The 25953-nt window shown below is 32.7% G+C and overlaps 1 protein-coding gene across 1 annotated transcript in view; it reads left to right on the forward strand.

The window, feature by feature from the left end:
• Positions 1-972: 972 nt before the first annotated feature.
• Positions 973-25953, forward strand: part of Msp300 (Muscle-specific protein 300 kDa) — a 68479-nt gene continuing 43498 nt past the window's right edge. Inside the window, 13 exon segments of the mRNA XM_071891172.1 lie at positions 973-1269; positions 4567-5741; positions 7055-7116; positions 7186-7365; positions 7546-7638; positions 7773-7796; positions 8716-8998; positions 9243-9272; positions 9405-9604; positions 9677-10493; positions 10563-12583; positions 12658-12672; positions 13276-25953. Of these exon segments, the coding sequence (XP_071747273.1) occupies positions 4583-5741; positions 7055-7116; positions 7186-7365; positions 7546-7638; positions 7773-7796; positions 8716-8998; positions 9243-9272; positions 9405-9604; positions 9677-10493; positions 10563-12583; positions 12658-12672; positions 13276-25953 (17562 nt within the window). The 5' untranslated portion in view covers positions 973-1269; positions 4567-4582.

The raw sequence follows: 25953 nt of genomic DNA on the forward strand, positions 1-25953 counted from the left end.
TGTTTATAAGTTACATCAGGTATTATTTAATTCAGTTATATGCCTTTTTTTATTCTTAAAGCCATTTGATGGAGTTTAATTAAGATATATTGGAAATTTGTACAATTTATATAATAAAAATATAACTTTGAGCCCCAAAAATGATTTCTCCTTCAATTATAATGTAATTTATGACGTAAGTAAAAATCCTCTATAGATTTTTATTTATAATAATTTTTTTATATAGAAATTTGTTCATTTAAATTTTTAAAGAAATATGTGCCTTTAGAATAAAGTCACATTAAATTGATTTTGCAATCTGTAGCATGGGTGAAAACGTGTTATAGCTCAAAGTAAATGAGATTATCGTTAACATTTTCTGTTCGAAATTTAAAGTTTAAATATAAAGAGAATATTACTTCTTAAACAATAGTTTTTCAAGCATTGTGCCATTGTTTTTATTTAGTTTGGGAGGGGAAGGAAGACATTATTAAGTTCATGTAAAAATTGAAACAAATATCTATAATATTAGTAGTTTGTTGGACGGCTTTTCAGTAGTTAAATATTATATTTGACTCATTAAAAAATCCTCTTCGGTTTTTTATTGAAGTAAAAAACTTATAAAACTTTTTCTCTGTGACATCAAAAAAATCCCAGCTTGTTTTTATGTTATCGCCACACATTTATCAATAATTTCAAAATTAATATACTCCTAGAAATTAATAAAAAACTTAAGCTCTTTACTGGAAATAAGTTGGATCATAAGGTACATAAGGGATCTAAAAGTACCTTTCTTAGTAGTGAATAATAATAATGTTCTTTCCCGCTGATAGAGGTCGTTTTGTTTTAACCAAGAAAGCGACATCTCTTCCTTTTTTTAAAATATATATAACCTAGCAACTAGCAACTGGCAACAAAAAAAATAGAGGACATACACACGTACTTAGAAATAAATATGGAATTAAGGAGCCTCTTATTCCTATTGTACAAAGCGAAGGAGGAATTTTGTACAAAAAAGGAAAGGATGATTCCAGATGGTTGCTGAAGGAATAAGGAGGAGTGTATGTACTGTTTTACTTACTGGTTACCTTGTGAGAAGTGGATTTTTAAAAAAAGTGAAACAAGGATAAGGCGGGCGTGCATTTTAGAAAAATAGTTGGAAAAAACGACGACCACGAACTCTGACGTCAGTTCTAAACAGAAAAACAAAGTGGCCGCACGTCAGTGACAATCCAAGTTTCGATGATCCGTTTGTGTTTAGTACTTCTTAATAGCCACTCTAATCATACAGTAGGATTTTTCATTTCTTTTTTTCCTTTTTAATAGAAACTATAATCGCCTACAAATATTACGGGAAACGCTTTTTTCACCCCCATTTTTAATTCTCAATGTTCCTCTTTCTTCCATCCATCATTAATGTAGGACTGTTGATCCATCTCATCTCTACTTGTCCTGTATTTCATATTTGATATTTCCCTCCATTTCTACAAGATATCAATATCATAGACGCTCGTAATTAATTGTCAATTGAGATAGATTTCAAAAGATGTCCCATTAATTAATAATTTGATGTTTGGAGGCTCTCCCTCAAAACAGTTTTTCCAAGAATAAGTGGAGCGCTTGATTTTCTTGATCAATCATCCCTCAACAGCCATTATTATGATGAAATTAGTTAGGGAGGGGGAGAAATAGGAGTGAGTAGTTCTTAGATGAGCCATATTTTAGGATATTTTACTCAGAGCTTTGTAAGTAAGATGAAAAAAGTAAAGACACATTTTTGGCGGTATATTTAAATTTCAAAATGAAATTTTCAGTCTCTTTCTTTATTAGTTGTGTACATTTGAACATGTATTCTATTGAAATTGACAACTTTGGACAGAAAGCGGGGGGCCCTTAGCACCTCACACCTCCTCTTCTCTTAAGCAGGTATTGAATTCATAGACAGAAATCGATATTTGGATCTTGTGGATTCATGTTCAATGTATTACAAGGAATAGAGAAAAGTCTGGCTTGTACGTATTTCCCTCTCATTTGGATGTGGCCTGTCTCTTAATAATACAAACTAATGAAGGATAAACTGAGGTTACTATCTTGGAAACCTCATTCCTCTTTAGTCTTTACCTATGTGAAGTGGACCGAGGTTCCTTTATCTATCTAGTCCCCTTCCTTTATTGATGGTAGTTTATGTGTCTGTCATGACACAACATACTTACGTCCATAATTAAATGAAGCAGAGATTCAAAACTAAATGTCATTCTATTTCTCGCATTTTAGTTTTCTACTTATGCTTTCTTTTGAAAGTTGTACGGATTTTGAATTCCACAATCTATGTACAAACGATTTTTACTCACTCATATAATATATACAAAACAATATTTTAGTCTCATTAACAATTTATATATATAAATTAAGTATATTGGATTGAAGTAGAAATATGCTTCTTTTCTTTGATCAGCTCATAGAGTTGGATCAAATATCACGCATGTTTCATTATACGAAAGTAATTATTACACAAGTATCATATATTGAGATTGGCCCTTCTCATAGGTATTTGATCGTAAATTATCAATTTAAAAACTCAAATATCTACTCACTTATCTTTTATTGTACGAACTGCTCGGAATAGAGAACGTATGTTAAAAATACTATTATAACTATGAATTAATAAAGAAAATATAAGCTCAAACGTTATTTGTACTAATCCTTTTCATCTTTAAAGATGGTTTCAACGATCTACATACAAATCAGTATCTTTCATTATCTTATAAAATCTAAACTATTCTCTAATTGAAGGAACCAGCTTATTTAAGGGCATTTTTAAAGTTTGCTATAAATTTAATGAATATTATATTTGTAGTGTGTCAAGAACAACAATCTTAAGCCAAAATCAAGTTAAGGCCAAAATCCTTTTTATTTTTTTCATATACATAATTGAATCAATTATAGCCTTCCTATTTAAATTTGTGAGAGGATTTAAGATAGCTAAGAATTTTACCTATGGTTTATAACTTTTATTTGATTTTACAATTTTGTATTTTTTTTTTTTTGAAATGTGATACAATGAATGCATGTTGGATATGATTCTAATCTTAAAACATAAATTGATTTTTAAAATTATATGTTCTGAAATTTTGTAAGATTTATACTTTCCTTTCATTCTTTTTTTGTGCGTATGTACCAAAGTCTATATATACCTATTAGAGCAATTTCTGTTGTTGTTTTTTTAGTTATCATGCTTCCTAAATACAATTTATCTGCATTATTAGTTTTGTATAAGGCCTCAAATAGTATTATACTTAAGTAAAAACACATGGTTCCTCTCAGTCAATACTCAAGGTGCGTGGGAGAGATTTATTTATGGATTGTACGAAGTAAATAGGTTCATTATGATCCTCTATTTGTTTTAAATAATATTTTCATTGTAGTATTAATGATTAATCCTCTCTACATAGTATGTAATAATATATTATCTTTGATTTCTTAAAAGTACTTCCTTGTTTCTGCGATTGTAAAAAGAACGAAATACCTTTCATTTATCAAGCAAAAGCTTTCTCCTTGAGGTAGTTATTTGGTTTTCATGAGCTAAAGAAGGAAACAAAATTGTATTTCTCCTTTCTATGTATGTATATTGTACAAACATGCAAGGCTATGAAAAATAAATAATTATTTGCACAGCTTCTGTACCCTTCTTACACTCCTTCAAGGTTATAAAAGACTTTTCCCATGAGAGTATTTTTGTAAAATTTGCAAGAGAAGAAAAAAGTAACATTAGATTTGCACTGATTTTGATGAAATTGATCCAAAGGAATCAAATTACATTTTTGTTTACGAATCTCACAACTTTGATAGATCATAAGTTCTTTTTTTTTTTAACTTAGCGTATTTCACTTAATTACACTTGATCAATTCCGTTAAAACATACTTGGTTGCCATATGTATTTTTCTTGGCAATTATTTTCCACTTTTCAAGTAGGAGTGGTTAAGAAGGACCTCCAATGTGTTTTTTTTTTTGCATATAGTCAGCTTTACATTGTAGGTTTTTTAACCTTTCTTATAATTTCCTAATATTGATTCACTTTAAGTATCACCATGAGGACCACCATATTATCATATGAAGTGGTGTATCTCAATGAATGAGTTATCCTTGAGCATTAATGTGCATACTTAAAGAAACTTTAGTAGAGAACAAACAACTTCACAACATTCATGCTCACTTAGTTTAAAAAAAAAAAAAATATGAATATATTTCCAATTTTTAATGCCTTTTTTTAATACTTGCCGTTTTGCTTACTAGCTTTTTTGGGGGCATTCCTTCTTGAGGAATTCCATGTCTTAAGGTTCATTAATACCAAACGGCGTGATATTAATAATGATAAAAAATACATACTTCGTGCTGAGAGCGCGATTTGTGGTTTCCTCCTACATTATCTATCTCAGTATACTCGTGAATATCGAGAGTTGAACTTAGTGACCCTTTCAGATCATAACAACGCGCAAGAGCCGTTTCCCGTATTATTATTAGTTTTTGTAGATTAAAAATGTGTTAACTGTGTACTTGAGCTCAAGAATCATTTAATTTTTTCAAAGTCTTGAGGATTTAACAATGGATAAGGATAAAAAGCAAGAGGGCCGCCGAAGCGGTTCTCGATCTTCCTCTTTCCTTGGATCACTACTGGGAAAGAAAAAAACAAGTCCATCTGCTCCTGGAATACGTATTGAAACTGCATATTTTGGTAAAAAAACGGATGCTACGGATAGAACTTCAGAAGATCCCCGAAGGCACTCCATTCCACGAGCTTCCCTAGCCTCCAGTCCCACTCCTATGATCAGAGATACTTCTCCAAGTGCAGAAGAAATGGATCCAGAGAAAACTGGAACCAAACGTAAAACTAAAAGACGTTCAAAGGAACGCTCAGAATCTCGGTCAGGGCCTTCAAGTTCTCCTCTACCTCGATTTAATCCTGGCAAAAGCCCTCAGCTTCCTCCAAGGCCTCCCTCTGTGATTTCACAAGAAGACGTATCCTCTTGGAAAACTTTTTCCTCTGACGAACAGAAAGAGGGATTTTTGTCCAAACTACGTCAACGTAGAAGCTCCGGCTCTTCAATTTCTTCAATTGAAAGAGCTGTTGCGCAATCCCCTAAGAAGGTACATGTTGTTCATTTAGAAGAAGGTAAAAAGAAACGCAGTTCTTCATTGACACATCTTCTTTCGGGGGTTTTTTCTCGTAAAAGTAAAAGAAGACTATCAGATGATCTAGTTGATGAGATGCACTCTCCTTCAAGTCCTGAGTTCCCTTCATCTTTGATTGGTAAAATGGACATTTCTATAGAAGAAGAGGAGGAAGGAGTAGTTGATAAGGAGATCTCGTTTGTTGATGTGGAGGAACAACGTAAACGAACTCCTGATCCAGATTATGATAAAACAAGTGTTGTCAGTAGTGGGAATGGATCCTTAGGGAGGAGGAAACCGGATCCATCACATCGCTTCAGTTTACTTCCCCAACATTTTCACCATCCTAGAGCTACAAAGAGTGAATTAAATTTTCATATGCATCCTCGAACTCCGTCCACACCTAGTCCTAGACTTAGTCAGCGTGCCCCTTCTAGTGATTCCTTCTTCGGAAGGAATATTGGGTCACCGCAGGGGCAAATTTGGTATCATACCTATACTAATGAGTCTTTCCCAAACAGAGATTCTATTTTTGGAAACCCTTCAGGGGGATCTAGTAGTTCTGTAGATGGTCGTATGTCTCATATTCGAGGTAAGGAGAAAAATTATGTGACTAAGTATATATTTGAAATATACTCTTTCAATCTGTTTTCTAAGAGAATTAAAACGGGAATTGAATGAAGAGTGAATTATATTTATATATTATGTAGCCTGTAATTACTTATTTTAGGTTCGTTAGTGGTTCTCAAACTTTTTACATAGCGTACCAACCTTATTTAAAACATGATCATTTTTGGACCGAATGTTATGCTAATTTCTGAATGAGCCTTTTTTTCTTTAAAAAAATGCATTCAAAAAGATGCAATTGTTTAAATGACTTCCCCTTCCCTACTTAAACCCCTCGTACCACAGTTTGAAAACCATTGGTTTAGACCAAGGATGTCCAACTTTTTAATATAATGGGCCGCATAACATATTAAATTGAATTTTATGATAAATGGCTTTATATAAAACAAAATTATTAAATACATATTTATTTCAAATTTTTGCCAAATCTAATTTTTTAAAGCCTAACTGCTTAAAAAAGGCCAATATATGTATTTTTATTTTTTGGAAAAAATTTAAAAAAATTCCTCCGTTTCATAATTTGATCGAATGATCTTCTTTTTTAGAAAAATAAATCCCTAAAAAATATTTTGCGTCTCTTCTTATAATTTTTTCCCCCCAGTGCGATAAATTTTCAAAAAATACTACTTGAAGTGAGAATTGAGTTGTGGGCCACGTGTTGGACACCTTGGCACGATTCAAGAGTACAAGTTGCACTTTTTATATCTTATAAGATCAGTTATTTCAATAGCAAGCTCTGAATTGAAACTTCATTTTTTGTATTAATTAATTTTATCTAATTACATAATAGAATTATGAAAAATATAGCATCTCATGGAATATTCATTAGTTAACAAGTTAAATCAAGAAAATCATTTCTTACTCCTTTAACGTATAGAAAATCTAATTGAATTTCAATCCTTCTTATGGAAATACTTTTAAATCTATCTGTAGAAGTTGCAACTTGTACTGAATATTTGTAATGCGAAAAAAGAATTGCAATTATCAGGGGTGTTGTCTGGATGCTCCTGATTATCCACATACAATCGATTATGCTACATTTGATTAATTGTCTTTGTTATTGTTGTTGAGTTTATGTTGCTTTTATAAAGTTAATTTTTTGCTAAAATATCAAATACACAGCTCCCAAGAATTTCAAAATGGAGCCAAATCATTCTGAGCAAAAATTTATAGACTTTTAAAACTCTTTCAAATATGTATTAAGGGTGTATGGAAGTGTAAAATATATTAATTGTTGACTAACCTTATTTCTCAACATTAATAATATTTATATTACAGATGAACAAGAACGAGTTCAAAAGAAAACCTTCGTGAATTGGATCAATTCATATTTATGCAAGGTACTCATTTATTGTGTTCATTTAATAAAAACTATTGAATTTTAATGCTTATTTATTCCTTAAATTTAGCACTCTCCCCCGATGAAAGTAAATAACTTGATCACCGACTTAAGAGATGGTACTAAACTTTTGGCATTACTCGAGGTTCTATCGGGGGAAAATCTTCCTATGGAAAAGAGCCGTGTACTCAAACGTCCTCATTTTTTGAGCAATTGCAACACTGCTTTGGAATTTTTAAAGAGTAAGAGGGTAAGTCTTTAGTGTTTCTTTATAGTACGATATTCCTTGACGTGATTTCATATTCGAAATCTTGAATTTCCTTATACAATTACTATTTTTTACTCTAAAATTAAGTACGCGTCATTTTAAATAAAATATAAAAACTTACTCTCTATAATATTACTTATATCGCTGGTTATTTTATTTCAGATAAAATTAGTTAATATCAACGCTAGTGATGTTGTCGACGGACGACCTCCAGTCGTCTTGGGCCTCATTTGGACTATTATTCTATACTTCCAGGTAAATATACATAATATGTGAATTAGTGTAATACAATTATTTTAATTTGTACCTTTAATCCGATTTGTATTTATTAATAACATCTTGTAATCCATTTTAATTCCCTACTTTATTTCTCTAATGCATTTCATTAGCTTAAGTTTTTGGAATTGCCTGTGGTAAGAGATTTACTTTTGGTAGTTTTATCTTAAATTAGTTTTTGCATGAATGTGAATTATTTAATTGAGTTTTTTCTTACTTTGACATTTCTTATGTAGGAGAAGACCGGGGAGAGTTGAAATACTTAATATTTTTGGCTCAAATACTCCAGGCTCGTTCAATTTGGACTAGCCAAATAAAAAAAGAAACATAACTATATATGTTTGCGATTGTTTGAATCTATTTAAAAGTTATATCAGTCAATAGCTTTTCTATAAATTGCATTCAAATATGACTCTTCAAATGTTGGAAATGGGCCCGTTGCTCAAGACGGTTGCAACTATCAAATTTGAGTTATAAATTTAAAAAAATTAACTAAATATTTTGATCAATTACTAACTAGACTTTTCATTATGTCAAATTATTAAATTTCAATGTTGTATTATAGTAGATTCAAATATAATATGATTTATATTATAGATCACTGATCATTATAATGGATCAAAAAACTATGCTAATCCCTCCTCTGGGCTAAAAAACTTCCCCATGTTACAACTATCCCCGGTCTTTCTTACAATGTATGTACATGCTCACTTCTCAAAATTATTTCTTCTGCTTTTATTTGTATACAAATAGATAAATCAAATGTTGAATTTCTATTTAAGAAATCCTTTTCACGTATACATAGCTATCCCTGAAATATTTTCAGCATACATTTGAATCTTAATATCGTTTAAGATAGTTAAGATCTTAAATTTTTCTAGCTTATAGTTTATTATATGCGTGATGCTTTGTTTCTTATTCGATTGACAATATTATTGCATACATTCAGATGGTGCTTTTAAGAATATCAAATGTACTAGCTAATTATGTGAAATCACTTTTTCTGTTATGTTAATATATGTAAAAATAAATTATTTGATTTTCGTTTGTTTTTAGATTGAAGAAAATACAAGAGTCTTAGAAAAATTAGGCCACCGTTATGGTAGTCCCCACGTGGACGGTAGATCTCGATCACAGATGGGTCATGCAACTGACGATTCATCTGATGATCGTTCCAGTAGAAAAGTCAACGAAAAGTGGAAAGCTGGTGCTAAACGAGCTTTACTCCAATGGTGCCAGTCTCATGTAACAAAAAAATGCGGTGTTCCTGTAAATGATTTTGGTAGAAGTTGGAGGGATGGGAATGCTTTTATTGGAATGGTAAATGGAATCAAACCGGGTTAGTATTATATAGTCATTGTTTTGTATTTATCATGGACATGTGTATATATCATAAAACCATCAACCAACCCTGTTGTCTTTATTTCCGATTTCTCTTCCCTAAATGGATTAACTTTGATTATTAAAAATAGTAGCAAATATTTTTTTCTCAAATTATAGCATTAATTATACCATCCTTAGAACCATTTACTCAACTAACTTAACATTTCCTTTTTATCCATTCCCAATTATTCCATTTGTAGGTACGAAAATTCAAACACACTTGTATAGAGGTTCGTTTATTTTTAAAATGTGTTCTTAAATTGTGTTATGCACGTGTTTCTTTCGTAGTTAGATCATTATTGTCCTTATTTGAAAGCAGATAAATTGAACTCTTAAATTAATGGATTTGAATTATTATCTAGGCTCGGTTGATGTGAAGGCAATGGTCAAAGAAGAGAACAAGACTCGTTTAGAAACCGCATTTTATGTTGCTGAATGTAAACTAGGCATTGCTCGTTTATTAGATCCAGAAGATGTCGATGTTGATAGTCCAGATGAAAAATCTATCATGACCTACGTCGCTCAATTTTTACATCGCTATCCAGAAGGAGAGGAAGTTGAGGTATTTCGTTGATCAAGACTCGGATATTCATTATAATTTCTACTCTAATATATTTTATTGCTTCAATTTAAGTTTCAAGGGAGATTTGTATCGGCGGAACAACAATTCAATGAGCTACGCACTTGGCTAACAACTACAGTTGATTTTTTTGAACAAATGCACAAAGGAAGCAACACAAAGTTTAATTTAAGAAGTTATTCCGATTATGATAATTTCAAGTCTGAATTTTTACAAAAGAAAGAAGTATTTGATCGCTTAAACCACCTCATGAACTCGAATAAAACTGTAGGGATCAATGAAGAAATATGGAATGAAGTTGATACAAATTGGAAGAAAGTTCAAGCACAAGCTCGTCATTGGCAATGGTTGTTGGATTCAACACTTCCTGGAGAGTTTGGTGAAATAGGCGATTGGTTGAATAAAGCAGAAGCTCTTATTTATTCCGATGATATACCATTAAGTTTAAATGAGGAATCAGCTGCTATTGTTAATCAAAAATTAGAGGAGCACAAAGATTTCTTTTCAAATTTACATTCAGTTTGTATGCAATTTCAGAATGCGGTCTCTTCTAGTCCCTTAGTTCATGAAATTCAAGAAGGCCAATTAAGGTCAATGAGTCAACGCTTAGACAACATTGAGTCTTTATCTGAAATACGAGAAGTTAGGCTCAAATATCTGGAGCACAAATGTTGCATTGCAGTCTTCTTATACTTGACTGAATCCAAGTTAAAAAATTGGACCGTCAAATACGGGAGAGAGGATAATGTTCAAGAAATAATGGATCAATATCGCACATTTGTGTCTCAAAGTAAAATTTTCCAAGAATTTGAAAAGGCATATCATGACTTCGAACAAGTCTGTGATGAATATAAAAAGAGGGGAGGTATAGGTTAGTGAAAAATTGAAAGTAATTATGTGCTTGATTTTATGATTATTAAATGGATAACTTTATTTTCAGGGTCTGGTGAATCAGCTCACATCGATAATTTCATCTTAAATATTGCTAAACGTTGGAAGGAAACATCTACTGAGCTTCGCTATGTTCAATCTTTACTTGATGAAGTCATCACATTTTGGAGGCGCTGGAACTCTTTTTCCCCCGAGTTTCATGAATATTTGAATAAAGGCAACAAAATTGTTGAAAAAGGCAGTAAAGATGAGAAAGAAATGTTTTTTCAAGATGTTAGTGTTTGGAGTGATAAATTTGAAATTTTAGACAGGACAGTTGCATTTTTGGTAGCAACCTGTGATCCTGTAGTATCACAAGAACTCCAAACAGAATTCAAAAATATATCTACAAATTGGGAGAAATTATTTCAGAATGCAGGCAAAGAATATATTCATGGTAGTAATATCAATCGAACAAAAAGTGACTATGAATCAGGCCTAGAAAATTTAGATCGATGGCTACGTAAGGCTGAAGGCCTTTTATGTCAAAAACAAAGCTTGAATTCCAGTAATGATATTAAAGATTCTCTAGAAGTACTAATGAATCTTCATTCAGAAATATCTAAGATGGAGGAAGTGTTTAAGAAAATCTCCAAATGTTTCCAGTTACTTGTCAAAGAATTAAGCCAAGAAGATATTGAAAAAATGATGCTTGTGCTTAAAAAAGAAAAAGAGAACTTTGTTATTGTCCGTTCTATGATCCCTTCTAAAGTTCAATTATATCATCATTTATTTACTCAACTTGAGGCTATAAATGAAAATGAAAAAATAATATTGGATTGGTGCAATGAAACTAACGCTTTGATTACTTATTCCCCGATTAAAGAGAAGGTAGAGGATATTAAAAGAACTTTGTCTTCTGTTCCTTCAGTTCAAGCTACTTATTCAAGCTTAAAAAATGTTCATCTATCCATTTTGAAGAATATCCATGGTAGAGACGACTTTGATACTTTTCATCTTGAAGAAAGGATTAATCACATTTCTTATTTATTTACGGATACTGTTAATAAGCTTAAGTCTCTTGAAGTAGAGTTGCTTAAAGGGAATGACGCTTGGGATAAGTTCCATGAGTCTGAAAACAAAATAAATTCTTGGATGGTTAAAGCAGAAAGCTTAATGGCTGTGAGAAGTTTTGAGTCTAGATCTAGTGTCGTTTCTCATAAAGAATTCTTTGATAACCCTGAGGGTAATACGCTAATGAATCAATTTTTACAAGTTGCAAGGGATCTGGGGCCACATATTCAAAGCAAAGAAGAAAAAAATAACACTGGTTTAACTATTCAAAATATTGAAGCCAAGTGGAAAAACATAAGAGATATGTTCCCTCTCCATTTAATCAAAGCTGAATTTCGTCTCGATGAGGAATCTTTTGATAAGTATCTCAAAGAAATTGATAAACATATGAGTGAAGAAGGAATCGCTTTTCAAAAAGACGATCATCATAATATAGAGACATTAATCCAAAACCATAATACTTATTTTGAGTCAGGGGAGCCCGTAAAAAATGCTCAAAGCCTTCTTCTCAATTTGGATGCTCTCTCAAAAGCTTACAAGTCGTTATCCAAAGACAACGACGATAGTCTTGTACGCGCCTATGGACTCAGATCTCAGGAATGGAGTGATTTGATGGATAAACGTATACATTTATTCGCTCAATTGGAAAAAGTCCCAGAACAATGGAATGAATACGAACATAAATTCCATGAAATGATAAATTGGATGAACTCTGTAGAATTGACTCTCAACAAAATGTTTCAGGGTGAACCGACACCAGAAGATTTCTCATCCGAAAAAGCAAAATTTGATTCATTTTGTGAAGACATAGACGCAAAAAGAGAGGATATGCAATGGCTTGTCCAAAGCCTTAATCAATTGATGTCTCATAGACCCAATAAGGAAGGTTTAGCAGAACAAGCACGCCTTGAGGAACTTGTGACTAGATATAAAAGCATGATTCCGTTGATTGATAAAACTAAACAGAAAATCGATGTATATTCACGGAGCTATCAATTCAAATCTGATGTCGTAGAGGTAAGAGCAATTTTTAATATTAAGTTATTTATATTTAATGATTCCATCCTATTGCATGCAATCTCATTCTTTAGTTGGAAAATAATGGGGTAATTGTATTTTACTTTTTTAATATATGTTACCTTTTTTTTTGTCTGTACTGCACCACATTTTACATCTATGCTAGTTCATATAGAAATTTGACATCCCAGAAACGTTAAGTTTGTTTCAAAGAAGAAGGCGCTCATTAAATTTTCTTTAACGGAGTTAATTTCTTTTAAAGACGAATTTGGTATCAAATATATAAATTACATTTTCTTTTGTGCCATCATAGTTATGAAATGAGATGATTTTTGTATTAATTTAGATCTTTCTCATCAATCAGTTTTAAAAGAGAAGAAAATTTACTTATTTCTTATTTGCAATTCTTGATTCCAAATTTTGAAGTATATTATTTTATTATTATTTCATCAACACATCTTATATTAAGAACGGTATATATTAGGAAGGAGTCTCAGTTTTAGGACTGGATATATCCCAATTTTACATCCCATGTGTATTTTATTTTTATTTGACAAATGTATTTTTCTGGTTTTATATTCTTACTTTTGTATTAAAACAGTGTATGTAAACACATTCAGGCTCGTGATAAATTAATAGCAAAAATGAGTTTTAAGTTTTAAAAGTCTTCAGAAAGATTTTTTCCATGATAGGTTAAATATATGCTCGAAAATCTGACGAGTTCTTCTATACCATCCATTTCTGAAGCTTTTTCCAAGGAGGATGATACATTTATTCAGAAATTAATTAATGAACAAGAGAATATTGTTCAAAAGCTTGAAGAATATCGATCTCCTATTCTCAAACTTCTTCAACAAGGAAAGGATCTTCAAAAACATAAAAATTGTCCTAGTTTCCTCAAAGAAGTTGTGAAAGATCTGGAATCCAAATGGAATGATGCGTATTCTCTCACAGTTGATAGACTCAAAACGTTCAAGGACGGGTCCATAGTTTGGTCTCAATATTTAGAAAAGAAAAATTACATCATATCTATCATTGAAAAAACAAAAGGAGAATTTAAAAAGCCAATTTCAACTTCAGATCATGGACTACTTGTTGAAGATCTTAAAAATAAGTCTGCTTTACGAAACGAAATTAAAAGTAACACTGGAGATTTAATTCGAAAAATGAAAATGATACTTGAGGAATTAGAAACTGTTTCAGAGGATTCGAAATGCCGTTTTGATTTGGAAATAAGTGATATTGAGTTAGATCTACAAAAATTATTCGATGAATGCGACCAAAAACTGAACTACTTAAAAGATTTAGATGTCAAATGGAATACCTTTAATAAGGGAATGGGTGATCTGAAAGAGTGGATTGTTAAGGCCAAGAGCCAGTTACAACAAATATTAGAATCAGATATGTCACCTGAAGACCGAATGAAACTTTTATGTGAATTGAAAAATGAAGTAATTACAAAAACCGATATTGTTTGTGACCTAGAAAGGGGTATAGAAGGCCTTTTGAACGGTTCTGTGGACAATAACGTAGACAAAATTAACGAAATTAGGGGTGATGTGGAGTGTGTAAGGAAAGATGTTAATGAACTGGAGACTAAAATCGTTGAAAAGAACGAGATGGCTCGTTTGGATTTGGACAACTGGAATGAATACAAGGCCTTTGTCAATGAAGAAATTAAACCTTGTCTTGAGCGGGCTGAACTCAGAATTGCAGTTGGACTTACTCGTCCTCATAACCTTAACGATGTGAAGACGGCTCGTACCGACATCGCCTCTTTTGAAGATGAGTGCAATCCCATCCAGAATAAACTGGAGATAGCATTTAAAAAAATGAATGAGATTCATTCTAAAACTTCCGCCGATCATGAAGTTGACGCTCTTAAGTCCAAATGGCATTCAGTTAAGTCTACATTAGATCAATGGAATCAGAAAATGGAAAATCTAGAAAAATCATGGGATAAATTTAATGAAGACTCTGAGAAGCTCAACTCTTGGTTAGAAACTATTAAGAAAGATTTGAGTCATTTGTCTGATGCATCTGCATCAGATCCACAGGAAATCAATGGTATCATCCAAAAGTTGAAGGAAATGTCAATAAACATTGCACAAAGACAATCCGTTATCTTAAATCTAACTCAAGATTGTGACTCAATTTGTTTGAATTTAAATCATGAAGGAGTTATTAGAATGAGAGAAAAGCTATCAGATTTAAAATCCAAGATGTCTAAATTGAGCGAAGAAAATCGATGCGTCATGGAGAAAATATCAGACTCATTTGCTCTTATTCAGGACTTTGAATTCAAAGTTGACGGGTTCGAAGCGTGGCTCAAAAGTATAGAAAACAGTATTGGTCAACTTAATGAAATTCCTGCAGAAAACATAAACTCAGCTCTTGATACTACTCATGATTTATCACAACAACATCAAGACAAGAAGTTCGACTTGGACAAAATAAAGAAGGAGCTGGATGTGCATAATTCTTCTACTGAGGGTAGTGTCTATGAAAAATACAACAAGATCAAAAATAAATATAATGAACTCTCAGATTTACTGGCACTTAAAAAATCTGCTCTTCAAAGATGGGCTAACTTTTGGATTTGGCACGCAGAATCCATATCATCTCTTTCACATTTACAACATACTACTAATAAATCATTTTCATCCGAAGAGCTTGAGATTGCAGGCTCTGAGCTGGATAATTTAGCTGTTCAATGTCAAACAAGGAAATCTGAAGGCTCTGATGATGAGGAAATTGCTGTAAAAAGTAAGACTTATGTCATAAAATCTGGAAAACCAATGAGTATACTTCTTCTCGTTGCTGACATACTTCAAAAGATTGTTGACCTTAAAAATTTTTTTGGTGAAAAAGAGAAGCAATTACATCAAACGGATGATAAGTGGGATGAATTTAAATTAGCAGAGAAGAATCTTGCAGATTGGCTTCAACTTATTTTACATAAAGTACAAAAAATATCAATTGCAGATAGCAGTATTGACTCGTTGAAAGATGCGGCCAAAGAAGTTTCAAGTCTCATTCAAGATTGTAAAGATCAGGAAAGCCTTAGAGATAATTACTACAATATTGGTAAGGAGCTTATGTCTCTAGATTCAAGTCAGGTTAATGTACTTCAAGATGCTCTTTCTGAAGCTGGGTCAAAGTGGGAAAAAGTATATAATTTACTTCATGAACAAGAATCCAAATCCAAAGCCTTGATTGGAATGTGGCAACAATGTAATCAACAAGGAATTGATCTTAAAGAACAACTTGATCAATGTCAAGATTCTTACAACGCTTTGAATTGTAAAAACTCACGCGACATAAACAGTACAGCGGAAATGGTTGATTTTGCCAAAACAGCCATTGATAAATTGAAAAAAGCTAGACATCCTTTCGAAATGTTTTATAAAAGGCAAACTCAATTAATTCAAGAGCTTCAAACAGTGCCATCTTTTGATGTTTCTTCTCTAAAAAAGGAAATACAAACAGTTCAACAGAAGTTTAGCTTCCTAGGTACGAATTTAAAATTAAAATTGAATAAATTTGAATCTCAGATCGTGATTTGGAAGCAAATCAATGCAAATATGGAGGAGTTTCTTTCTTGGAATAAAGACACCCAGAATTCTTTAAATGATGGACTTATAAATGTATCTGATGTCGAGGCTGTTAGATCCAAATTAGATAGGTTTCATCATGATTTTCCTCTTTATTCTAATCAATGTAATGCCGGAATATTTGCAAAATTGAATCAAATAATTGAGATTAATGAAGAAAAAACAAACATCTTCGGTGATGAAAAAGATAAATGCAATAAAGAACTTCATATTACGGAAGAACTTGCAAAAAAGCTAGAAGCTAGTTTACGTGATGTTGATAGCTCTTCAAAGGTCTTGAAGTCCAACATGTCTGATGCTTTAACTTGGCTCATAAATCTACGTGATAAAGCTCTGAAATGTGATGATCTCTCTGGAACAGATGAAGATTTATACAATAGACTAATTTCCATTAGAGAAATTAACACTGGATTAGAAAATTTTGATGATAGGCTCATACCCATTACTCAAGATATTAAGAATCTCCATGAACGATATGAGGGCTCAGAAGTTAATAACTTGATGAAAGATCTTGGAAATTTAGAAAAGAAATATGATGCTCTGTCATCACAGGTATCTAAGATAATGTCAACGCTCTTCGGCTTACTTGAGAAACGTTACTCGGATAAAGTACAAGATCTTCTAAAATGCATCAGTCTCAATAAGGAAAAAGTTGCATGGTGCTCTCCGGATCCAGACAGTGACAAATTTGCACTTAATAGTAAGTTAGAAACCTTAAGTGAGATCAGAGACGCCTTAAAACAATTGATAGATTCAAATGAAGATTTAAAAATTCTTTCAAAAATATTGTTGAAACTTGTGGATGAAGATAAAGTGAAGGAAATTAATGAAACAATTTATTGTTTGGATAACGGAATTGCTGAAATACAGAATGAGCTCATCTCTGTAAATGATTTGCTCAATTCAGCCATTGCTTTATTTAATAAATATGCTTTAAAAATGGAAGAAGCTAGTAATTGGATCAAAGAAACTGAAGAGTCAATCAAAACAAATTTAATTGCTGATTTGGAATCTGCAAAACAAATCTCAGGTGATTGTGAGCAAATTGAAAATAACATTTTGAGTTATGAGCCAAACGTCACCGAGCTTGTTGAGCTTAGCAAAGAAATTTTGAGAAAACATCCAGCTTCAAGGGCTGGAGGCACTGCAGATCATATTAAGTCAAAATACGAGCATCTTAAGGCAACTATAAGTGAACAATTGTCTAATATAAAGGATTTAATCAAAAACCAGAGTGCACAAAAGAATTATATCGATGCTTATGAAAAGTGGCTAAAAAATTGCAAAAATGAGCTCAAAGAGTTTGAAAATATTGATGATCTTAAAAGTAAGCAGTTAACAATTAAAAAGTTGACTAAATTAAAAGAAATCATTAGTGGAAAGGATATTGGTCATAAATTACTAGAAAGGGCAATTTCTGAAGGTGAAAATCTTTTTTCGTATATTCCCAAGAATGACAGAGAAACTATTCGATGCCAAATTCGTGAAATGAGGGATGGTTGGGAAGATCTCATTGATTATATGAATGTTATTCAGAAAAACGTTGCTGGCCTAGCAATGCAATGGTCCTCTTTCGATGAGAGTTTTGAACAGGCCAAAAACTGGCTCGAGTCATCTAACAAAAAACTAAATAATGCTAGTAAATATTGTTCAGATTTATCATCTAAAAAATCTGTTCTTCAGGATTTAAAAACTCTAGAACAAGATGTTAACTCTCATTATACTATTCTTGAAAATATGAGGCTTAAATCAGAAGAGCTTAACAATTGTATGGCTATGGATGCCTTAAAGACATGCTCAAATGAATATGAAACATTAAAATCGAATGTATGTGAACAAATTGATATTTGGAAAGGTTATGTAACAGAACACGAAGACTATCGTACAGAACTTGAGAAGGTGGCGGATTTTATCAATAACTCCGACAAAGAGTACACTGTTCTCTGTGTAGATGCACCTACAGCTGCTTCTGAGATTGAAGAAGAGGATAGAATAGAAATGTTAAGTAGTATTATTGGGTGTGATGGTTCTGTGGTCACAGGTCTGAAGGACGCAAAGATCAAACTTCAAGCTGTCAATCACCACACTTTGCCTGATGGTAAAGAAATCCTGAAAAAAGAGCTGAGTGACTTAGAGCAAAAATGGAAAAATACTTTATCATCTGCCAAAGAATTAAAGGAAAAAATAACGGCCTGTTCCTCCAAGAAAGCCAAGGCCAAAAAGAGTCTTAATGAGTTGGGGGATTGGGTTGTTGAAATGGAACTGAAGTTAAAAAATTCATCTTCTCTAAAAGATAATTCGAAAGAGAAGCAAAATCATTTATTAGAATTAGAAAATCTACAAAAGAGAATAGCCAAGAAAGCAGATGATTTTAAGCATGTGAGTGTTGAGATCTCGGAATCTGACAATGATATCCAGCAACAACTTGCATCTCTAAATAATAGATATCAATATCTTAAGAAAAATATAAAAGATCTCATAATTCGTTATGGAGTGTTTGTTAAGGATCATTCATCTTTTGACGTGGACTTCACTAACTTTATGGAATGGATGAGAGGGGTCAAAGAGGATTTAAATTCATTTGGAGAGCTCAATGGTGATTTGAAAGTTTTGCAAACGAGGAAAATGAATATTGAAGCTTTGGAAGAAATTAAAAATAGTGAAAATCTCAAATATGATTCAATTTCTGAACTTGGGGAAAAGCTATACTCCCATACTTCAGCCTCTGGTAAAGAAGTCATAAGAGGAAGCTTAAAAAACTTAAGATGTCAATGGGATGAATTGACTTCAAATCTTCAAAGTGCATCTCTATCCTTGGAGAAATGCCTTCAACAATTCTCTGATTTTACTACACTACAAGAAAAGTTGACTAAATGGCTTAAAGATATAGAACGTGCCATGCAAGGACATACCGAGTTAAAATCCTCATTACCAGAAAAGAAAGGCCAATTACAAAACCATTCCATTGTTCACCAGGAAATTACTTCACATAATGGTCTCGTAGATTCAGTGTGTACAAAAGCTCAAGATCTTGTCGATCAAACTCAAGATACGGCACTCAACGCTTATATACATTCCATTAAGTTGTTATTCCAGAATATTGGATTAAAATCCAAGGATCTTATGGATAAATTGAAAGGTTGTGTTGAGGATCATGAGAACTACATAACTCAGTTTAAACATTTTATAGAATTTTTTGCAAACCAATCTGATCTTGTGAGTCAATGTGGAGATATCATGGGAGAAAAAGTAGAACTTGATCATAAAACATCTCTTTTAAATGAATTAAAAGAAAATAAAGTACTCGGAGATAAACTATTAGGAGAGTTAGACCAATCGTGTTTGACTGTTTGTAAGAGCACGGCTTTGAAGGGCTGTGACTACCTGAAGGAAGAATTGAACCAAATAAAGGAAAATTGGAATACCCATGAAGCTCTGATTGATGAGTTAGAGATAAATATTGAGAAAGCCAATGGACAATGGGATCAGTTCCATTCTGATCTTGATAAACATTTAGAATGGTTTAAAAAATATGAATCTTTCTTCAAGGACCAAACGCTCATGAATAATTTGATCGAAAAAGAGGAACGGCTCAAATTCTTCGATAAAAAGAGAAATGATGTTATTTTTTATGAAAAAGTAATCGATGATTTCGTGAACTCATCTCATACTTTAATTCAAAACACAGGAGCTGAAAGGCTTAAGCCTGCTGTCACACAAGTTAGTAATAGATATCAATTGTTGCATGTAATGAGCAAGGAAGTGCTTGCTAAATGGCAAGCTTTTGCTGAGGAACATGAATTATTTGATCATAAACGTAATGACGTGTGTATTTGGCTAGAAAATCTTGAGTCTAAGATTGATTCAGCCCTTAGAGAAAGTAATATAGAAATCAAATCAAAATTACTGTCGAGCGTTCTCGTTGAAGATGAAAATGCAATTTCTAAATTAAACGCTGTATCTTCAATAGGTGAAAGGTTATATCCTGATACTGGTGCTCAGGGAAGGGATAAAATAAGACAAATTTTAAAAGATTTAAGATCACGTTGGGACATCATCGTTGAAAGAGCTCATAATTTACAAAAGAAGCAAGATGTTCAGCTAAGAGCCTGGGTTAATTATAGAGAGTCTTTGGAGCAGGCCCAATCATGGTTGGATTCTGTCGTGGCAGAAATTGGAGATAAGAACTTTTTGTATTCCGTGAACTGGATGTCTCTACAAGAGACTCGTTCCAAATTACTTAAGGTCAAAACTATGCTAGTAGATGTATCTTCGCATAAAAGACTTATAGAAATAGTTAATGAGAAAGGTGCTGCCGTAGTTGAAACGAATCCTCATGCAGATGTTGATGAAATTCAACATGAAATTGAAAAGTTGAATGAAAAGTATGATGATCTATTGGAAACTGTCAAGTCTTTAATCAGCAATATGGAAGATGCAATTGACTCCATCCAGGTTTATCAAGATTTGCAAAAAGTTCATATGGAATGGCAAAAAAACATGTGGGATTCCTTGTCTTTGTGCACTGACTATAACGGTAATAAGAATTTGTTAGACTCGAGGGTTAAAAAAATTAAACAGATGGAGAAGCAAAGAATTGATGAAAGTAATGACGTTTTGTCTAAAATGACTAACCTGATATCGGATTTAGAAAAAAATCAAAATATGTTAGGACTCAAAGTTAAAGAGGAGCTAAGTAGAGATTTGTCCAGTATTCAATTTGATTTTCAAAAGTTTACAAGTTCTATTAAAGACGTGGAATGTGCCCTCCTCGATAGATTAAACCAATGGACAGAGTACGAAGGGCAACTAGAAAAATTATTGTCTTGGTTAAATGAGTCAGAAACATCCATGAAGGGCTATTCTCATAAGGCATCACTCCAAGAAAAAATTGACCAATTGAATTCATATATGGATATTCAAAAAATCGTCGACTCCAAAGGGATTTCCATCAATGAATTTATTGCTCTTGCTGATCAGTTAGAACAGTCTGTAATTTTTGGTGTAAGTCAAAGTGAAAGCGATATTGATGTATACAATATGTATGGTGGCTCAATGTCAGAACTATCTTCTCAGGTTGTTGTAGGTGATTCATCGAGAGTATCTATGAATGTTCAACAAATTACATCTCGATATCATTCTTTGTCTAATACTCTCAAAGATATAATCAAAAAATGTGAAAGAAGTATTACTGATCACAAATTATTCACTGACAAATATAATTCATTCTCTCAAATGATACTAGACAGTTACAAAAGGTTAAATGATGTTACTGACTCGGATGGGGTCTGTCAAAATGAAAAGGAGGAGATTTTAAGGAAATTAGAAACTCTTCAAAGTATACTTAACAACAAATCATCCCTTACATCCTTCTTGAATACTACGATAGAAGTGGGAGAAAAAGTTTATGCATCGACGTCGTCGGAGGGACGTGAGTTCGTGAGGAATCAATTGAATGACTTGCAGAGGCAAATTGAAGAGCTCTACGATAAAATGTCGGCAGAAGAGAGGTTTCTGAATGCAACTCTGTCAAAATGGACTGGCTATGAAGAAAATAGCTCTGCTTTTATAAAATGGCTTCAAAAGTTTGAAGAGAGTATTCAATCTAAAATCTTATTAAAAGCCACTCTTGATGACAAAAAAGCCCAACTTCAAATATATCGTAATTTATTACAAGATATAAAGAGTCAAAAACCCCAGTTGGACGATCTCACTGAAAGATCTTCTTCTCTTCCTGATAAAACCAAAGGTGTAAATCTGCTTATCAGAAATGCTACATCAAAATATGATGAACTGTTTAGTCGAGTAAAATCCTACGTTGAAAATTATGAAGGTTTCGTCATGGATCATCAACAATATACCAAAGCAGTGATTGATAATTGTGAATGGCTTGCTGCAACCAATAATACACTTGAAATGCTTGGAGATAGTAGTTTAGAAAGATTGAGTCTTCATGCGAATCTTGAACGATTAAAAAATATTCAACTTACTCTACCTGATGAAGAACACAGACCAAACCTTGTGAAAACCCTAGGAGAAAAAGTCATTCCTGGCACTGTGGACATGGGCCAAGTCAATATTCGATCTCAAATTGATATGACGGTTCAAGAATGGGAAGGATTAAAGTCCCATCTTCAATCTATTATTGAATCTCTTGAAGCAAAAATAAGTCAGTGGGTCGATTTTGAAAAAATGAAAGAGGGCTGCTTGGTTTGGCTCCGAGATACGGATACTCTTTTACATACATTTGACTTAAAATGTACTCTCTCTGAGAAAAGTGCACAAGTAAAGCAACTAAGAAATTTGCAAAGCCAAATTATTGCCAAGGAACTTGAAATTGATGCTGTAACAGACAAGGCTCAGGAATTATATAAATCCATTCATAACATTAGGAGCTCCAATTTGACTGAACTGAGTATCAAGTATCAAAACATTACTACGAAAGTTAAGGATCTAATTGTACGATGGGACTCGTATTCAGATGCTCATAATGACTATAATGATAAGTTGAATGATTTTAGGGAACTTATTGCTAGACTCAATAATGAATTGATTAAAGTTTCTGACATGTCAATGTCATCAGAAACCAACATTGAGAGTAAAATACTTACTTTGAATGACTTAGTTGTATGTAAAGAAGAAGGATTTGTTAAACTTCAATCTGTAATAGAGGCTGCTCAAGCGGTTTTAGCTAATACTTCTCCAAATGGACATCAAACTATAAAAGAAGAAATGGATGAAATACAAACCAATTGGAGTAAGGTAACTGGTGATATGGCGGATATGAGACTCTCTATTGATGAATCTGTGCAGAAATGGAGTGCATTTGTTGATCAGATATCTGAATTGAGAAAGATGTTTGATTCAATGCAGCGTAACTATGATGAAATTGTTTCATCTCCCATTGTTTCCTCTTCAGATCATTATAGAACCAAAATTGATAAGCTCAAAACTCTTGGAGAGAAACTTAAGTGTAATACCCTCGATATTGAAAATCTCAAAGCGGGGGTAAAGGATATGAACGAGTATGGATCTACTGCTTCGGATGCTGACGAGGTATTCAAACATTATAACAGGCTATTTTCTGCAATTAAAGACAAACTCGTTGAATATGAAGGTCAACAAAAGGAATTTAAGGCATACCATTTGGCTATGGAATCCTTGACACAGTATCTTCAAAGATGTAGAGATAAAATACATACTATGAAGCAAAGGTCTCCTAATGACAAAAACTATGTTGATGCTGTTACTCAAGCACTCGACCATTTGTTAAATAAAGAAGCTCAAGGACAAATCATGACCGAACAACTTCAACAGGCAGTAGAAGTTCTAATAACTAATAATGGCGATCTCGAATTTGTGAAGAAAGACTCTTCCAATGTTATTTCAAATTTTACAGATTTGTTCGAGGATATTAAAAAGCAAAGGGATCAGATGAATCTAATTATGAATGTATTTAGAGATTTTAAAGACGAAACAGAGAGACTTTCAGATTGGTTGCAGCAAATCGATATTAATATTAAAGCAGCTAAAACATGTTTACTTTTAAATCTTGAGGACAAAGCAAAGGCCGTTGAAAATATGTCTGAGCTTAATGACAAACTGACTTATGGTCATAAAGAGATTAAGAAATATGCTGATATGGCCGGGAAAATGAAGAAATCAGCTTTAGAGGCTAATGTGAATACACAATTAAAAGAAATGAATTCTAAATATCAAGTAACTTGTAATATGGCTACTAACGTTCTAACAAAAATAGAATCAATTTATGAGCAACATTATCAATATGAAAAAAATACATCTGGGGCTAGAAACTGGATGGATAAAGCTTGGAACACTATTCGTCTTAATGCAAATTCAGATGGAAAGACCAAAGAGGACTTGCACCGTCAATTAGATGCTATTAAAAGCCTTATGCAACAACAAGAAACGGGACAGCAACTGATTCATTCAGCCATAGATTGGGGAGAAAAAACAATAAGAAATACTCGTTCAGATGGAAGGGAAAAAATCAACCAATCCATTAAGGATCTCCAGAATGATTGGGAAAAGTTAACTAAAAAAATGTCAACTGCTAAAGTGTCTGTAGAGACTGATCTTCTTCAATGGTCTGATGCTCAACAATCAGTGTCTAAGCTTAAAGAATGGATCAATGATCGTGAATCACGCCTGGCTCAAGTATCTCAACAAAAACATGTCATGATCACAAGAAGAAGTACACTTGGTATAACTACACTCTCTGTTAGTGAAAGAACAGCTACTCTCAGACAGACAAACTCAATTCTTCAAGATATACGAGCGTTTGAACCTATGATAAAAACAGTAGCTAACACATCGACTGAAGTCGCTCCCGTATCTGAAATAACTTCGAAATATCAAGATCTAACTGATAAGGCTCAAAAACTCTATGATACAGAAAAAGAAATGGTTGATCGACATGAAATGTTTATGGATGCTGGTAACGAGTTTATGAATTGGTTGCGAATTGCCAAAGAAAACCTTGCAAAATGTTCAGAGCCAACCGGTGACAAGGAGTCGTTGGCTGGCAAAATTTCTCAGCTTAAGGTACTTGAATCAGAGCAAGACATAGGAGAGAAAATGCTTGAGAATGCCCTTCAAGCAGCTTCTTCTGCTTGCGAAATTGCATTAGAGGATGATCGAATAATAGTTGAGGAAGAAGTTGCTTTTCTCCAGGATGAATTTGATCAATTTGTCGAAATTTTACATATTGTAAAAGGTAATTTAGAAGGTGGGATAGTTAGATGGACAGACTATCAGGAAATGTATAAGGAGGCTCTCGATTATTTAGATAATGCTCAAAACTCTGTACAGTCTTTTAATAAACCACAGAGTGATCTACAACAAAAACGCAAAATCCTAGAAGATTTCCAAATACAACTTCAAAAAGTCTTTGATTGGCAAAAATCCTTGGATTCTTTGAATATGAAAGGGCAAATTCTTCTTGAGAATTGTGCTGATTCAAGAGTTTCAAATGCAATCACTCAATTGACAACAAAATACCAAGCATTATTATCATTAGCTAAGGAAGTTATGCGACGTCTTGAACGATACTTTCAAGAACATCATCAACATAATGCCATGTTTCAAGATTGTCAAAACTTTATCGATCAGACTCGAAGAAAGATGAATGAAGCTCGTAATGCTCAAAATAAACAGGAGGATATTCATGAAAAACTCAATATCATAAATGAAATTCGTTCTGGGTTAGATAAAGGTCAAAACAAACTAAGATACGTTCTGGAATTAAAGGACAAAGTGACAAATAATACAGAAATTGATGGTGCTAAAAAGATTGAAAGTGAGACTGACGAACTGAAAAAAGATTTTGAAAAATTAATTGCTGAGATATTAGAAACTAGGAATCTTTTGAATTCAAAATTTGAACTTCTTGGAGACATTGAAAAATCACACAATTTGCTATCAGAATGGGTTGATGAAACCGAAAATAAAATTGATGATGATATAGCTCGTCTATATTCAGATCTTGGAGAAAAAAGGGCTGTTTACGAAAAAAATAAAAGACTTTTACAAGAAGTTGAAATACATTCCCCTGTAGCTCAAAAAATAAGACAGAAAATAAGTGAAAACCAGAATGAAAACTATGCTAACACTATCGAGAAGTATGATGCTCTTATCAGTAAACTTAAAACTCATTTGCAAAAGCTGGAAAAGCATATTAAATTTCATGAAGATTACAAAAATCAATTTGATCAAGCATATGATTGGATCAAAAAA

This window comes from Lepeophtheirus salmonis, chromosome 9 (assembly GCF_016086655.4).
Source record: "Lepeophtheirus salmonis chromosome 9, UVic_Lsal_1.4, whole genome shotgun sequence".
NCBI classification, from domain to species: domain Eukaryota; kingdom Metazoa; phylum Arthropoda; class Copepoda; order Siphonostomatoida; family Caligidae; genus Lepeophtheirus; species Lepeophtheirus salmonis.